Source organism: Alligator sinensis, unplaced genomic scaffold, assembly GCF_000455745.1.
Source record: "Alligator sinensis unplaced genomic scaffold, ASM45574v1 scaffold321_1, whole genome shotgun sequence".
Classification (NCBI taxonomy): domain Eukaryota; kingdom Metazoa; phylum Chordata; order Crocodylia; family Alligatoridae; genus Alligator; species Alligator sinensis.
In genome coordinates, this window is record NW_005841969.1 from 1,428,409 (window position 1) to 1,446,712 (window position 18,304).

Below are 18,304 nucleotides of genomic sequence, written 5' to 3' on the forward strand. Positions count from 1 at the left end.
TAACTAAGCTCTTGTATCTTAATGGTTTTACATGTCACAGATGAGTTTTCTCTTGTGCTGGAAAACAAGAATCTGGGGAGGTCGAGATGGAATAACTTGATGACAAGGAATTGTGTTCAACATACCTTGTCTTGTATCTGAAATCATGCCTGTGATTGCCTCTTTCCACTTAGTGCTGTGGATTCCCCCACTGATCTGTGATATTCTTACCTCACTACAGGATGTCTTGCACTACAGTCTTAACTGTGTTATAGCACATGGTTGTTAAGCAGGGCTACAGCATCTGATTTCTAATGCCTTACATGTAGAGTGGGCAAAACAAGTGCCCTAGAACCCTTTTATGTGCTGTCTGCTTGGATATCAAACACTTTCTGGGGTTGAGAAGAGATGAAGCCTCTGCCAATGAAGTACCAAACCAACTGGATCATAAATTAACATTTAATTACACCATTTTCTTCAAGTTAGATAAACTCCTACTGTTTGAAGAGGCTTCCATTCATTCTATTCTCTATTATTTCAAGAAAGTCCCCTTTCTTTGCCCCTGTTACAGGCCCACATCATTTTACTGTTTCCTGAGATGAAGGAGCTTGTGTAATTTATGGCAGATGGCAGTCCAGAGTCTAGCCTGCATTCAGCTGTCACAAAGTCTTTCTCCTTCCCTATATATTACCCCTTAAGTATCTTCACCAACTCCCCGGTTAACTAGCCCCTAGGCTGCAGATACCGGCAAACTATGAGTTACCTATAGTCATAAAGGCATCGGTGGTGCAGTAGTGTAACTTAGCAGTTTCAAGCCAGGTTCAAATTAGATTTGGGTCAAAACTGAAAATGTTCCCATAGTCTCAGCTAGAAGGAGAAATGCTTCAAAATTTGCAGTAATTGCTAGTCTCAGGGCAGGAACTGTAGACACGTTATAGGTCATAAATAACCAACACCTAGTGTCTACCCACAGTGCACCTGTTTACAGTTAGTACTCATGGTCCTGCTTTCCTAGGAACACTTCATCAACATTTAGGCCAAACTGCATTGCTACTCTTGCATCTATACAGCTTACAGAACAACCTGCACCATAACATGTAGCCATGATTGCACATACTCAGTCATCTATAATCTTCATCCTTCAAAGCTCCTTCTGTTGTGCAAATTTCCTGCCCTGCAGGTGGAATTCCACTGAACAACACTGTTCCGGTAATAAAGGCACTCCCTTTCCACAGGATAGATGGAGCATTAATGGGCTAGGAATGTATGTGCCTGTATTCATCCATTCTAAAGCTTCAGGTTTACTTCCTTTCTCATACAAGGAGAAATCTAATTTGCTATTACTTGTGTCTTTGCGATGTCAGAAGTGGATGTTGATATCAATGTAATTTACAGTACAGAATCAAACATTCTGCATATAGAAAACAAAATGTTACTGGAATTCTGTAAATGTAGTGAGAGCTATTCTGTTGTCTGATATGTTGAACTGGCTCTTTTACCAGGGCAGGTGTACATAAGTAACTGATTAGAATACCAGGTACAGTGTGCTGCAATATGTGTCTGCTCTAGAAGATCAGTAACAGGCTCTACCTTGTAGACAGAAGCCAAAAAACAACTGCATCAAAAACAGCCTTGAAACAAAAGCATTTACTTTAAAACTTTAAAAGCCAAACTAGCACACTATTTCAATCCATTAGAATACCTCGATGAATGCCAGCACTTTGATTTTTTTTTCAAAGCATCCAGTGGTTTTCCTAGTTTAACTGAAGTGAAATGATAGGATTAGCATAATCAAACATATGTAATTAGTATTAGTAGTGTCATTAAAATAGACCAGCATGTGTTTTAAACATGTATTAATATTGCAAAAGACTCTCTCTCTGCACCCCGCATAAGCAGGGTTCACAGATGAGAAGAACTACAATATGATGTTTACCATTTGCAAAATTTAAACCTGGCTGAAGATACTCAAGTTTCTTCTTTACAACAGGATTTTATAGCCACAACTTACATGTGGTTTAAGTAATGTTCACCATTTCACCACAGTAGATAAGGAGGGTAATACATCGTTATTGCTGACTTCTGCTACAAATCCTATAAAATCTGGTAACCCCAAGAACACAACTAAATGCTGTACTGAAAAACAAGTTACAGTATTTGAAGCTAAAAGAGTTATTAATCAGATCTGGTGGCAAGTAGCACATGCTATTTTGCAGCCCCTCCTGCCCCCCCAAATTCCAAAGAGAAGCTCTTGCTGCCTAAGTCAGCAGGGCTGGGGAGCACAGCACAGGAGGCACTCGGCTCTCAGCAGGCAAAGCTTTTGCCCATAGCAGAAACTGCTGGGCAATCATGACCATATAGTGCTGAAAGGAGCTCAGTTAAGCCATCTCAGCTCTAATACAGTTACTGTGACAGGAATCCTGTGTGGTAAGAAAGAAGAGGTTCCATAAGGAAGGAAAATAAGGCTCTCATTTAGCATTTTCACCCAGACTTCTTGATGTATAAGCTTCTTGACCAACTAGATTCTATTGTCTGGGAAAAGTACTGCCTGTTTCCATGTGGAGGTGGTAGGAAGGTGGATGGAAAATTGTAGCAGGCTGGGAATGGTGCAAAAGCAGCAGAAAAACTAAGGAAATAATGCTGCAACAGTCAGGGACTATAAAGCAGATAAAAAAGCAAGTTACAGTGAGCTGAAGCCAATATAATAAGCAAAATAAAATTCATAAAAGGAAATTCAAAGCATTGTGAACTTCCTTGGTACTTTGTGAACGTGCACCTTTGCGAAAAGGTGAATTGGCTCCTTGTCTGGAGCAGAAAAAATGTAGTGAGAAAGCACTACATTGAAACTGTAAATTCATATTCCCTGGCAAAATACTGTGGACCTATAAAGATGCTAAATGGGGCTGCTATGGGGTAGCAGTCTGCTTCATGGCTGTTGATAAAGCTATTTACCTCAAAGAGTTATTTAACTTCCAGAGAAAGTGCAGGTACACTGAAATTTAACACATTTGGACTGCAGTGTTCATCACCGTCATTTTGGCATGAACCATGGTGTATTTATTTCACTTAAGCAAGGGATGGGCAATTATTTGGGCCTGCAGGCCAGACAGATAGTTCTGGGCAACTGTTCCAGGTCACAGGTGAGGAGGGCTTTAAAACTAGGTTCACCGGGGAATGGAGACCAAAGCCCTGAGGTGGGTGACCTGGAGGAAGAGTAAGCAGGAGTGGGCAACAGGGGAGGTGTTCTAATTCCTGAGAAATCAGGGCAATCGACTAGTTACCTTCAGTGCATGTACACAAATGCACGGAGCCTGGGAAACAAGCAGGAAGAATTGGAAATCCTTGCATAGTCACGGAGCTATGACATGATTGGAATAACAGAGACTTGGTGGGAGCTCATATGACTGGAGCACTCTCATGGCTGGGCACAAACTGTTCAGGAAGGACAAGCAGGGGAGAAGGGGAGGAGGAGTAGCACTTTATGTAAAAGGGCCATACAATTGCTCAGAGCTCCAGTATGAAACTGGAGATAGACCTGTGGAGAGTCTCTGGTGCAGGTTAGGATCAGAGAGGAAAGCAACAAAGGTGATGTTGTGGCCGGGGTCTGCTATAGACCACCAGGGCCAGGAGGAAGTGGTGGATGAGGCTTTTTTTCTTCAAACAGCTAGCAGAAGTTTCCCAATCACAGGCCCTGGTTTTCATGGGGGACTTCAATCACTGACATCTGCTGGGAGAGCAATACAGCAGTGTGCAGGCAATTCAGGTAGTTTTTGGAGTATTGGGGACAACTTCCTGGTGCAAGTGCTGGAGCAGCCAACTAGAGGCCTTGTTTTTTTTGACCTGCTGCTCACAAATAGGGAAGAATTGGTGGGGAACGTACTAGTAGATGGCAACTTGGCAGCAGCAACCATGAGATGATTGAGTTCAGGGTCCTGAGGAAAGGAAGGATGGAGAGCAACAGAGTAAGGACCCTGGATTTCAGAAAAGCAGACTTAGAGTCCCTCATGGACCTCATGGGCAGGATCCCCTGGGAAGCCAGACTGAGGGGGAGAGGAGTCCAGGAGAGCTGCCTCTATTTTAAAGAAGCCTTACTGAGAGTGCAAGAACAAACCATACCGATGGGCAGGAAGACTAGCAAGTATGGCAGAAGACCAGCTTGGTCTAGTAGGGAACACTTCAGTAAACTATGTCACAAAAAGAAAGCTTATAAGTGGAAACTTGGACAAACAACTAGGGAGGAGTATAAGAGTATTGCTCAGGCATGCAGGGATCAAGTCAGGAAGGCCAAAGTGAAATTGGAGTTGCAGCTCGCAAGGGATGTGAGGGGTAACAAGAAGGGTTTCTACAAGTGTGTCAGTAACAAAAGGAAGATCAGGGAAAGTGTGGATCCCTTAATGAATGGAGCAGGCAACCTTGTGACAGGATACAGAAAAGGCTGAAGTACTCTATGCCTTTTTCACCTCAGTCTTTACAGATAAGGTCAGCTCCCAGACTACTGCACCTGGCATCACAGTTTGGGGAGGAGGTGAGCAGCCAACTGTGGTGGAAGAACAGGTTAGGGACTATTTAGAAAAGCTGCCCATATACAAGTGCATGGGACCGGATGGGGTGCACCCGAAGGTACTGATGGAGTTGACTGATCGCAGAGCAATTGCCCATCATCTTTGAAAACTTATAGTTATTAGGAGAGGTCCCAGATCATTGAAGAAGGGCAAACATAGTGCCCATTTTTAAGAAATTGAAAAAGGAGGACCCAGGGAACTACAGACCAGTCAGCCTCACTTTAGTCCCTGGGAAAATCATGGAGCTGATCCTCAGGGAATCCATTTCTAAGCACTTGGGAGGAGAGAAGGTAATTAGGAGCAGTCAGCATGGATTCACCAAGGGCGAGTCATGCCTGACCAATCTGCTTGCCTTCTACGAGGTGACTGGCTCTGTGGATGCGGGGAGATCAATGGATGTGGCGTACCTTGGTTTTAGCAAAGCTTTTGATATGGTCTCTCACCACATTCTTGCAGGCAAGCTAAGGAAGTATGGGCTGGATGAATGGACTGTAAAGTAGATAGAAAATTGGCTGGAGCATTGGGCTCAGAGGGCGCATCTACATGAGAGGCTTTAAGGTGCATTAACCTAAATTCAAGGTGCAATAAGGTGCACGCCTACAGATACACCCCCTTAATGTGCTTTAAAAATGGCAAGTTTAGGCTAGATGCACCTAAATTTAACGGCTACAAATACAGGTATCAAATTTAGGCATACATAGTTAAAGCACGTTAATGAACGCATAAATGCGTTAAAGCACATTAACGCTGTGTGTGTGGACTGACTTGGGAAGTCCACACAGAGATAATGTGCTTTAACGCCTGCGTATGTAGATGCCTGCCTAAACCTGCTTAATGCACATTAAGCTAATGCGCTTTAAATTTAGGAGCACTTAAATGCACATATAGACATGCCCAGAGAGTAGTAATCAATGGCTTGATGTCTAGGTGGCAGCTGGTATAAAGTGGAGCCCCCCAGGGTCGGTCCTGGGGCCAGTTTTGTTCAATATCTTCACCAACAACCTGGAAGATGGCATAGAGTGCATCCTCAGCAAGTTTGCAGATGACACCAAGTTGCGGGGAGTAGTAGATACGCTGGAGGGTAGGGCTAGGATTCAGAGTGACCTAGACAAATTGGAGGACTGGGCTGGAAGGAATCTCATGAGGTTCAACAAGGACAAGTGCAAAGTCCTGCACTTCGGACACAAGAGTCCCATGCACTGGTATAGGCTGTGGGCTGACTGGATACAAGAAAAGGACTTGGGGGTTAGGTTACAGTGGACAATAAGCTGAATATGAACCAACAGCGTGCCCTTGTTCCCAAGAAGGCTAACGTCACATTGGGCTGCACTGGTAGGAGTGTTGCCAGCAGGTCAAGGGAAGTGATTATTCTCCTTTATTCAGCACTGGTGAGGCCACATCTGGAGTTTTGCCCCCCCCCCCACTACAAAAAGAATGCAGACAAATTGGAGAGTCCAGTTGGGGGCAATAAAAATGGTTCAGGGGCTGGGGCACATGACTTGTGAGGAGAGGCTGAGGGAACTGGGCTTATTTAGTCTGCAGAAGAAAAGGCTAAGAATGGATTTAATAGAAGCCTTCAACTACCTGAAAGGGGGTTCAAAAGAGGATGGATGTAGACTGCTCTCAGTGGTGGCAGATGACAGAACAAGGAGCAATGGTCTCAAGTTGCAGCAAGGGAAGTTTAGGTTAGATATTAGGAAGAATTTTCTCATTAGAAGGGTAATAAAACACAACAACAGAGGGGTTGTAGAACCTTCATCCTTGGAGGTTTTTAAGACCTGTCTAGACAAAGTCCCCGCGATAGAACAGAGAGCATGTGCCGTGCAGCTCCTCCCCACCACCTGCATTAAGCCTTGGCCCCAGCCTGCCCTGCATCTGCTCCCCAGCCACAGTGGAGGAGCTGGGACCCATGCGCACAGCCTTGCCCCTGGCCTACCGCAGACTGCCTGCCCATGAAGAGTGGCAGTGGCTGCAGCTGGGCAGAAGCTGCTGCTGGACACGGGGAAAAGTGACCCTTCCCCCTTGCCACTGCTGGACCTTTCTTGCTGCAGCCACCTGAAGCCCGCACCCGGCCAGCCCTGCAGCTCAGCTCTGGGCAGCCACAGCAAGGGTCTGGAAGTGGCAAGGGGGAGATGGATGCTTTTCCCCCCACACACAACAGCAGCTTTTGCCCTGTCACCACTGCAGCCCATAATGGGTAGGCAGTTCAGAGCTGGGGTGCAGCAGGCCAGGGTTAGGGCTGTGCATGAGTCCCATCTGGTCCAGAACTGATCCACTCCAGTCAGGGCGTGTCTGGAGCAGGTGCAGGGTGGGCTGGGCCCAGATGCATGGGTCCCTGCCAGTACAACGGAGCTGGGGCCAGCAACGGTGGTCAGTGGTGGTGGCAGCTGGAAGAAGCCACCGCCTGGGCTGCCTAGAAATGCAGTCCAGCTGCGGAGCCACACCAGCCCCTCGCATGCTTGGGGGTGGCAGGATGGACCACAGGCTGTATGATGCCTGGGCCAGGTGGGACCGAGGGACCTGCCACGGGCTGGACAAAGTTCTTCTGTGGGCTGGATCCAACCCGTATTTTCCCCACCCCCAATTTAAGTGAACACATTGCAGAAAGCAATACTTTTATATTTTGCTCAATTGCCGAAGTCCAGATCTGGGGGCCCAGGCCTCTTGCCCCTTATGTGGACCAGAGAACTGATCCCTTGAGACAGGGGGGTTCTTCTAGGGAATCACCCTAATGTGGCACAAAACAGAGGAAGTTGGCTGTTCTTCAGAAACATTGCCTCATTGCCAGGAACAGAGACTCCGAACAGAAAATGTTCGGAGTTAGAAACTGTTAGGAGTTCATATCTTGAACCCCTTCAAATTTATATTATTGCTGAAAAAAATAAGGATTGTAAGTGCAATATAATTTAATGCAACACTTGCCAGGCTGCACTGCAGGTTGGAGATGCAAAGGTTATTAGACAATGCATGCTTTTAATAAATGTAATTTTAAAAAGATTAATTAAAATAATTAAGTGGACTAGGTTAATTATTCAAAGGGAGAAGCTTTACAATCCAGTTAATAAGCTGAAACTTAATAAGGACCAAGGTTATAAACAAGCACTTTAAAAAGGAGACACATGGCAAAACTTCTCAATTCATTTTCTATTTCTAGAATATATTGATAGATAAGGAAAATACCTACTATTGGAATATCCCCTTTTCTCAACACAATTATGCAAGTGAGCAGACTATGCTAATAAACAGAACAGAGGGGGAAACCACCCCCAACTCCCCACAGAGATAGTTAGTGCACGTCCCTATCACAATATGGCACTAGAACACAATTTGTTCCACACTTTTTATAAGCTCTTGCTGGTGAGTGAATAAAATATGGAAATTGCTGTTTAATCTCATGTTATGCTTCATTATGCCCTAGCACTTACTTTTTATGCACTTGCACACAGTAAAAAAAACTCCATAGGTAACACATCTCTTAAGCTTGCCACCGAATGAATGATCCAATGGGGTTGATGGGCCAGATTAATGGCAGGAAATGTGAAGTATACTTCAAAATAGTGAGATTTGCTTATTAACATAAACAACCCAAAACTATATATAGGCATTCACCAAAGTACAAAAATATTTTTTAATCTGAAACATAAAAAAACTGCCCTCTACGATTGGAATTTTTTTCTATGTGCCGCTCAATCTTTGCGTTATTCAATTAACTCTATGGTTCTCAATTTTTTTAGACTCAAGACATCCCCTTTTAGATTCAAGACTCAATGCCAACTCTTAACTTTCACTTAGTTTTTGACTACAGAGAAACAATAGAGCAACTCTTGTGTTGCAAAGAACTCAGACCACAGCAGGTCAGAATGCTTTCGACACTAGGGATTCATATTTTAAATCTCTGGGTATATCTTGTAAATTGTGTGCAGGTGTTTGTACAGTGCTAATATTGCACAGGACCCTGCAACACCCTTAAAAGGATCTTAAAGCACCCTAGGGTGCTAGAGTGTTCTGCTTGAGGAACACTAGACTAACTTGTTCATTTTTTTAGTGTTGCCTTCTGCAATAAATTGAAAAATGCTAAAAGCCAATATGAAAATAATCTGCCAAAATTAACTGGATGGAAAATGCTTTTGTCCTCAGGAAAAATGTGCAGATAATTGATAGAATACAAAAAGTAGAATCTACTGCATTGAAAAGAAACTTCTAGCCAGAATAGTTCAGGTTAGTTTTTATAGTTAAATATTAAATACAATCAAAAGACCCAACAAAACATAGGCAGCGATAAATTATACAGTTATTGTTTCAGATATTTTTCTTCATTTGTATAAAGCAGTATTTTTACCTTTTGGACTTTCCTGCTCTACTAAAATGAACCCTTAAAAGCTTCAGATGGGACAGAACATAAACTTATTCCTCAGGCATCAGGAAGGTGTTTCAAAGTTAGTACTGTTTTTGGAGTGGGCCTGCAAAAGGAGTGTCAAGTTCCTACCCTAAAGCTAAAAAGTGGCTTTCCTGGAACTCTGGCTATTACTCCTTCACTTTTTACTCTGGCTAAAACCTGGCATGATCCACTCTGCTCTCCCCACTACTCTGACTTCCAGGAGAATAAAACTGCTTTAGTTACCTCATCATGGATTTGTTCTCAGTGCAGGCTTGTTATCCTAATTCCTTTAGATTATATGGTATCAAAATAATGCTACTGTGAATGTTGTGTTAGGGATGCCAAGCAAATATCTGAGTCCTGATATTAAGAGAGCTGTAGCCTCTCCAACCTTGCTTTAGCTGGAAGAAGCCACCTTCATTTCATCTATCTCCCTGAGTGACAGAAATAAAACACTTTTTTTTTTTTTTTTAAATGAGGGTCACATGCATTCCCTCCCCACCTCCCCAGTGCAGTTTAGGAAGTGATGCCCTAATTTGGACAGTAAGTCATTCTGTGGCACTGACTTTGATCTGTGTCCTTTGCTGGAGAGAGTAAATGTCGCTCAAAGAAAGCATAACAGGAGCTGACCAGCACTGTAGATAGAATTACAAGCATTTCCATTATCTTACAAACAGCATGAATTGCCACACACCAGTTGCTCTTTCTAAGTTTTTAATAGAAGAAATCAAGTACAGGAAGGCCACACTTATGAGCCCTGGGAATTATCACCATCTCTTACACCAACACTGACCCTGTCATACCTCAAATGTGCTAGGATGCATTTTTCAAAGACAAGCAAGCTACCTCCAATAACTTCACTGCACCACAAAAGCAGTTTCAGGACTAAACTCAAGCTTTTGGTTTTATTCCCATTTTAATAATATATTTATCGACACTACCCAGAGAGTACAGCTCTTGGTCATAGTTAAAGGGGTATACAAGTAGCTACAGATGCAATCTACATCACTAGAACTGACTGCATGGCTGGACACTGGCCTCTTCCTTTAACTTTTAACTTCCTTCAGCTTTTATAACCAGCGTCCCTCAGTGGGTTAACTACTTTGTTTATCCCTTTTGATCTCTTCAACCCACCTTTGCTTCTCTTTGCAGCGTCTCCTCTTTTCCTCACACTTCTCCTATCCTTTGTATTTAAATGATTTTATTCCTTTTTATTTAGTACCCGTTTTCTGAAAGTCCATTCATGGCATCTGACAAAGTGGTCTACATAAGCTCATGCCCCTCTGAACAAGTTAGTTTCTAAGATGCTACTCTCCCCCACCTTTTGCCTGACAACAGACTAAAGTGACTACCTCTTTCCACTCTTCTTTTAAGCATATGTCTGTTTCTACTGGCCTGAAAACTTGATCTGAGAGGGCTACATACAACATCAAACTCCATTGGGTCAACCCCCACAATTTAATAATACTCCTTTCAAAACAATCTAAACTAAAAAGCTCCAGCCTCAAAGAGAAAACAAATTTTCTATATATATATATAGATCTTAGCAGTCAAAATCACTTATGCTGTATCCTTTTTATTATCGTTACTATCATCTTTCAATAAATGTCCATCTACAAATTCATTAACTTTTTTGAGACAAATCAGTGGCATCCTAATCTTCCAATTCCCATGAAAGACACACTTTTAAGATACAATTGCAGCTGCCCCACACTGCCAGTTACTGTATCATACACATGTCTTAAAATTCTGTAATCAGCAGCCACCAGGTGCCGTATCACATTCAGCACACCACAGTCAGTCAATACAGACATCCCCAAACACACCAAGGCTGGTTTTGTCAAATGTTTTATTGAGTGTAGACATCTGGAGTACTGTAAAACATGCATTATCTGTAGATTCAAAAAGGAGCAAGCCACATTGTCCTCACTGTCAAACGTGTCAGGCTTGGCATACATGATGGAGATTAATGAAGTATCATGAGAGTAATATGGTTCCTGAAAAGCTTCTACAATTTGGAGTAGGGTCTTAATCGTTAGAAATTCAAAGCTGTTCACATTTAGTGAACTTGTATGTTCACTGGAGGTGCCATATTTTAATTCAAAACAAACAAGTAATTTCAATTTGGGGGGGATTTTTCCCTAGATATATACTGTATGTTTTCTGTTTTCAGATATTCCTGTCTAAATAAAAATTCATATGCCTTTTGAAGCAGCACAGTTTATTTCTGAGCAATGAACAACATATGATATTCATTTCTTCTTGGGTTGTTGAGGTGTATTAAATTTAAAGAAGATAATATCTCCATCCTCAACTATGTAATTTCTGCCTTGTTGTCTGTATTTTCCAGCAGCCTGAAAATAGAAAAGACAGGAAAGAAATGAATTACTGCTTTAACCACAAGCATATAAAAGAAAACCCCAATTTAAAAGTATAATATATTTTGGTTAAAACAAATTTTTTTAAAAATGTTGACTTTGACAGTTGTAACACCTTGATTTGGTGGAACTGGATTTTACAAACAGTCATAATTTCCTCTCCACTGACATGAGATTTTATTACATGCTGTTAATGTTACATTTCTATGTTGTCTGTAAACACTAACTCATTAGACAGAAGTGGATAAAATACATCTTACAAATATTTTTCTTTTAGCTTTTAGGGGTTATATTCCCGCTTCTAAAATTTCTTCAGGTGCTCATCATCACTTTAAGACTAGTCATGGGGGGGGACAATCAACCCATGGTTTGAATCTTAGCAGTATGGCTACCAAATAGTATACAGACTCCTTCCAGGTACTCTGCTGATGTTCTTCCATCAAATAAAAAATAAAGTTAAAAACAAAAGATGGGCCCAGCACGCAAGAAAGTTGTAATTGTGCATGCCTTACTCTTCACGCAGGGCACTCTTCTATGCTTTTGCACAGGAAATGAAGAGCTGTTGTTAGGTATTTCTTTAGAGTAATTTAACTGTGATCAAATTTGCTGGTGATACAAAAATTGGAAGCGTATCAAGTACAGAGAAGGATAGAAATAACTGCAAGGGTAGGGGTGAAGAGGAAGGCTGAGAAGACAAGAGGAGGTTTGGTACTATCTTACACTCCACTTCCTTTATTCAGGAAGAAGAAATAAATAGAGCAGATGCAAAATAACCAGCAACTCTACTACTAAACATCAACATCCATTAAAGTTTGTTAATTTTCTCTTCTCTAATTCTGGTATATTTTTTAAAAATTAAGCCAAGTGTTCTACTGGCTACAGGGAAGGTATGGAGTCAAAACTGGGGGAAGGTGGTCTGCTTTCCCTTTTTTTTTTTTAAACCAAAGGACCTACAACATAGAAAACTTGTGAGCCACTGCTCCAGCTCAACAGCCTTTCCTGTTTTGAAATTTCCTCTTGCAAGGGAAAGTGCTTCCATGCAAGACCTCACTGTGCCATTATTCTCAATGACACTGTCACAGTGGTGGCACACTAAGCTCCCATTACACGAAAGCTGTTAACTAATGACCTTAGTTACAGCAGAATAGATCAGATTAATGCTACATAGTTACTTTAACACCTTTCTGTCAGAAAAACTTGCTCTGCAAAGCAACATGTTTCCTATATTGCTGCATAGGAATCTAGAAGCTCAGTGATCTTGTAGCTGTCATTCTTGAGTTCAATGGCACAACCAGTGATTCTAACCTACAGTAAACCTTAGATGTAACAGCCTGCACAATCAACAAACACTTACTGCCACAGTAATTGCCTTATTCCATCTGACACTTTATTAATACAGAAATAAAAAGCTTATACATGTTTTTGTATTTTTCTTTTGAAAATGGGTTTACACTATAAAGGGTTCGCTCTCAAGGCGTATTAGTAGGTCTTCCCTTTGAAGAGCCCAATAATACTGACAAGTCAAGAGTAATCAGATTATTTGGTAATATAAGCACTAATAAAAAAAAACTGTTGAAAAAAAAATCAGTAAGCTACACCACAGGTAAATGGAATTTCTACAGTTAATATATAAATTATTCACACATATTTACAAATAACTTGGTCTACACAAAATAAATGTTAATTTTTCTAACATACCACTGCACACTTGTATAGTCAGTCTCCTTTAATTAAATACATTTTGACATACTAATGTAAGTTTGTGTGTTTTGTTTTGGGTTTTTTTTCCACCAGTTTACAATTAATTAAAAGTGACAGTGTTCCTTTAAATTCTCTAGAGACCATTTAATCCATTTCCATTGCTATCAGAAACACTGGTTGAAAAAATCAATACCCATTTGTGAATCTTGAGTATGTATTAAACAAGACACGTCTAACCAGTTCATTTGCACTTGAAAGCAGCCATCTGTAGAAGCCAGCTTTGCCTAAGCAGATATGATTGCTAATAATGTGATATCCCTGTAGACTACAAAGCCCACACAGAGCTATTCAGTGTATAGTTCACAGCACTGGCATTAAATTAGTTATGCTGTACTGGTGTTAGACACACACAAAATCAAACTTAAAAATCGATCAACTTGATAACATACAAAGCAAGCAACTCTCATTACTACTGTTATTTCAGATTACTCCAAAATGTTTCGTTATCCAAATTCAGCTTAGAAAGGCAATGTAAGGTAATTAATATTGCTTATAGCCCAAGACAGTGGCTCCTATTTCTATTTAATAAGCTCCATGTAATATTATTTTTTTAAAACAAAGAATTTATTTCACTTCAGTTTTAAAAAGTTTGTTATTGGCAATGCAAATGTGCATACTCTACTGATGCATTATAAATCTGTACCAAAATCTTATTGTAAGTTTATATTTTTAGCAAAACCTCACATTTCTGGATGCTTACATTATAAAAAATTAAATAAAAACATTCATGATCATATTAGGTACTAATATAACATTGCTTTAGGCAGATTCTTAAGCTTTGTACATCATGAGGTACTTACTCTTGGTATAATTCAATTCTCAGCAACACAAACAAGGTTTCTGATGCTAGAACATTAGATTTATTTATGGCTGTGGCTTAGTTGTACCACTGTAATTCCACTTCCCTTTCTGGAAGATAGTTCACATGCCACAATGAACCAATTATAGTGGGATTTTTTTTCCACTTCCTGGGGTTATAACAGACCTATTAAAGCCCTGCTGCTCAGTATGATCTTCCTTAGCGATACTCCTAAGAATAAACTCAATCTGAAATGACAGTTTTGCATACCTTTCAAGCTATCAAATAGCAAACAATGAGGCAAAGCCTTTCAAATTCTTTAACATAATACAACAGGGACTATCAAATACTGAGGTGGGTTAAAATAACTAACCTTTTATATAATTTGTAATTTTAACATACACATTCTAATAAATGTCCGCAATGCTACATAAGCAATACAACACCCATCAAATCTGTATGAAAAAGGGAAATATCGCTCCCTTCTAATAAAAGCAAGAACTGAACAAATACAGTAGCAATAAAAAACAGGATAGCTCTTCTTAAGGCATTGATTTGCTATATCTAATTTCTTTCCATGTTTAATAACTGCAAATCAGATTTAATTTATCTGCTGTAATAAGGTCACAACTTTGGGCACCCAATCAGTCTCTGCCCTCTAGTGTTGAGAAAGCAGATAAAATGTCATATCTTAATAAAACTGTAACTACAAAGTACCAGAAGGGGAAAAAAAGTTTTCAGTACCTATTCAGTAAAAAATAGCCAAAAAACTTGGTCTGCTATATTTTCCCATGCTACATATAATTACTAGGGGCACTATAAAATCAGGATGCTGAAAGATAGATTTGATACTCAGACAGAGAATATTGCATCTATCAAGGTAAAACTAGCTACCTAAAATGTTAGATGTTATGATTTTAATGATTGTGACCAAAACCTGATTAGATTTCACTGCTTTAAAAATGCACTTCTATAATAATGTAGTTCCTTAAACATTTGGATTAGAAATTTGTATGGTAATGGCTTCACTGATAATAGAATATACATTTACTTTTTATTAAAAAACCCCCAGACAGCTACTGATTTTAAACTAATTAGAAAGTTAGGTATCTTTTCTGATTCTCTAGAGTCAAAATCATTTTAAATCTTACCAAAACATTAGCTTGATCCTTCCTATTAAAATATAATAGCTAAAACTATAAATGCATGCAAAAGTTTAGAGCAACTCTTGCTCTTAATGTTGACAATCAAATCAGTCCCTTAGCCGTCATATCTTGGTTACTAAAATTGTCACCTCTTTGTTAGGTAAGTTATTGTATTTTAATTCTTTCACAAATATAAAAAGACAATACATCTGTGCTCTATTATTAGAGGTGACTGTCAGACTCACTTACCACCAGGGACTTCTTTCCAATGAAAAACAGGCTTGAAATAGGAAAATGGTGTGCATGGAGGAGGGGAGAAGGAAAAGATGGGGAAGCTCACCTTGACAGCTGCTTCCGAACCTCCTTCTTTAAAATCTTCATATTTCATTACTTCAGCCATAATGAATCCCTTTTCAAAATCTGTGTGAATCTTTCCTGCTGCCTGAGGAGCCTTCGTCCCTTTCTGTCAAAGAAAGACCAGAAGAAAATTAATTGCATTTAAGAAGATTGATTACAGGAGAGCGATTTCTCCTTTCTAGCATGCTTTCAGGCTCTGCTGAAACTTTGTTTCATATCGGTGAAAATGTCAGGCACACAACTGGCTAATTCTCAATATTGGGACACATAGATAGATGCTTGTACTACAGATAAACCAACTGATATTTAAAAGCAGCTTTGTTTTTCCTAATGGTTATCAAAAGCAGTATTGATTTTAGAAGCTGTGATTGCGTTCTGTTGTGGGATTCATTTCGATCTCTAGTTCTCCATACAGAATCCAAGGAACATAACATTCTAAGTAATTTTTAAAGCTGTTTTACCAGAGACTTCAGCTGTGTTTAAATATACATTCTCTGCTTTTCAAACAGACTACAGAATCTCTAAAATTAATACATTTGGAACCATAAAAATACATTGCTATGTAGCTTAAACCAAATGATAATATGACTTTATTTCCAGAATTATTTTAACAAGTCTAAATATAAAACAAATGCATATATATTTTTTAAAAGCTGTCACCCACTACTACATCTAAAATTTAATAATTAAAATTATAACTGCACATATTCATGCAACCATCACAAGAGAATTTAAGTTCATGGAGAAGAAAAAGAATGCATTATAATTGCAGCATATCTTAAATTACAGGACATACATTCTGTGCACATACAACCATGGAAAGAAATCTGAGAAATAATGGTGACCTAAAGGCTGCTTAATAAAGCATGTTAAAGTGCTAAGGAGTCTGACACTGTAAAGCACAGTTTTTACAATAAAAGATGTATTGGGTTAATATGGCTACTCACTGATGCTTACCTGACTAAATATCTTAGCACATTAAATCACAGATACTTACAATCAGTCTCAAGATAAACCAGCTTTCAAATTTTCTAGTAAAGGGCAAGCAACACTCCTATTGAAAACACTGGACTTTTAGAAGGTGCTGTTTAAACTGGCAAATAACGAAGAGCAGCAAAACATGCATGCTTTGATAGTATTTTGTGGACTTAGGTACAAGACCCTGTCCAAGAATAATCACTTAAAAGGGTGAAGTAAGGGGGAAAAAGTAAATAATACTCATACATAAGAAAATTGTTTTTAAATCTTTGTTCAGATACTTCAGCAGCCATAGTAACATTAAATACAAATAATGGAATTACAGCAGTTTTTGAAAGCAAAAATTATTTTAAAATGTAAATCAAAGCACAGCACTACAACAGACATACAACACACACCACTTCCAAAACTTGATATTTTTGCAATCTGTAATACGGAGTTTGCAAGTATGGGCATTTCACAATATTTTTCAATACTCATCTCTATAATATTCTCTTCTTTTGAATATAGTATTTACATTCAAAAGCAAACCACTACAGCACAGCTTATTGTCTTCTGGGAATAAATTAGTCAGTCTCTATGGCTGTAATCAGCCTGTATCAATATTTAAAATATATATAATATAATTTTAGGCACTAGGAACCACAGAGAACATATAAAACTATCAAGATTAACTACTTCCACATATTCAAATCAGTAAAAGATTTGAATTATTACACACTGATTTTAGGTTTTTTGAGCTCAACTGTGTATCCATGAGGAGTATAATGATGTTATATTGCTTTTATTGCTGAAAATGTAATCCGAGCAAAGCAAAGGAGGAAAGAACCACCCGCAACCCAAACAAACTTAGCGAATACAAAATGAAAAGCAACATCAATTTCACTGCAGACAAACCCAGTCACACAGATTAAGCAAGCACAATACTGGTACGTCTTATCTCTGACCACAGGAGGAGGGTAGACAGATTCTACAGGATGAAGAAATTCAGACTATGTAATAGGCAGAATCAATTGTTACCTGCCTCAATCAATGCAGCTCCACTTTCACTGTTCAGCAGCTCACAAATAATTAAAGTTATCCTGGACAAAAACCTCATCTGTAATGACTAGCTAACCGCCACCATGACAAACTTCAAAGTCAGTGATATCAATCTGAATTCAATAGTGTGGAACTGGATATAGCTGATGAATAAGTATGAATCTTACCCTGATGGTCCATGCACGCACTTCATCTGGGCCTGCAGTGAAAAAGTATTCTAGTTGGAGTGCTGCATACCCAGCCTTAATGATCTTTGGTAAAGCACTGAAATAAAATGAAACCAATTCATTCAATATATACACAAGAAACAGCTAAATGCCTCCAGTAATCAATTTGCAGGAAAAGCATCACACATTTGGAAGACATGGGCTCTTCTCCCTATTCTACACTTTCAAACATGTTGACAAACAGGGCAGTTAAAGAAGAAAAAGCTTTTAGAAGAATTACTTTTTGCTATACTATCTTAAAGACAGCATTTTGATTTGTTTATTCAGAAAAAACACAAAAAGAAAGGGTAAATTTAAATCATCCTTTCACACCGTACGTCTGGTCTCATGCAATTTTCAGAACCTTAGGTCATAAAAGCTGAATTGTTTGACTGAAATTCAATATTGGAACAATTTATTACAGATATTCAGAAAAATGATGGCAAATTTTTCTCCACCATCCCCATTCCCCAGAATGAAGAAAGAGTTTTGGTGATCATTCTCTCTCAAAAATATACATAACTAATACCTATGTTATAATTAAAACACTGTACAGAGATGACAGATGACAGTTAAAAACTTAATTTAAAATAAATCTTTTCACTCTGTCTCATGGTAAAGAAAAGAGAAGATTCTCTCTTTATAATGGTAATTACTCTGTCATTTATTATTCTATCAGCGCAAGCAATTAAATTACTGCAAGGAAATAGTTTATAATAA

The 18,304-nt window shown here is 39.3% G+C and overlaps 1 protein-coding gene across 1 annotated transcript in view; it reads right to left on the minus strand.

Annotated features, from left to right (window-relative positions):
• Nucleotides 1-10,953: 10,953 nt before the first annotated feature.
• Nucleotides 10,954-18,304, minus strand: part of OLA1 (Obg like ATPase 1) — a 181,388-nt gene continuing 174,037 nt past the window's right edge. Inside the window, exons 7-10 of the mRNA XM_006020797.3 lie at nt 18,295-18,304; nt 17,546-17,645; nt 15,343-15,465; nt 10,954-11,273 (exon numbers count right to left, since the gene is read on the minus strand). The exon at nt 18,295-18,304 is cut by the window's right edge and continues 128 nt beyond it. Of these exons, the coding sequence (XP_006020859.1) occupies nt 11,172-11,273; nt 15,343-15,465; nt 17,546-17,645; nt 18,295-18,304 (335 nt within the window). The 3' untranslated portion in view covers nt 10,954-11,171. The remainder of the gene's footprint in view (nt 11,274-15,342; nt 15,466-17,545; nt 17,646-18,294) is intronic.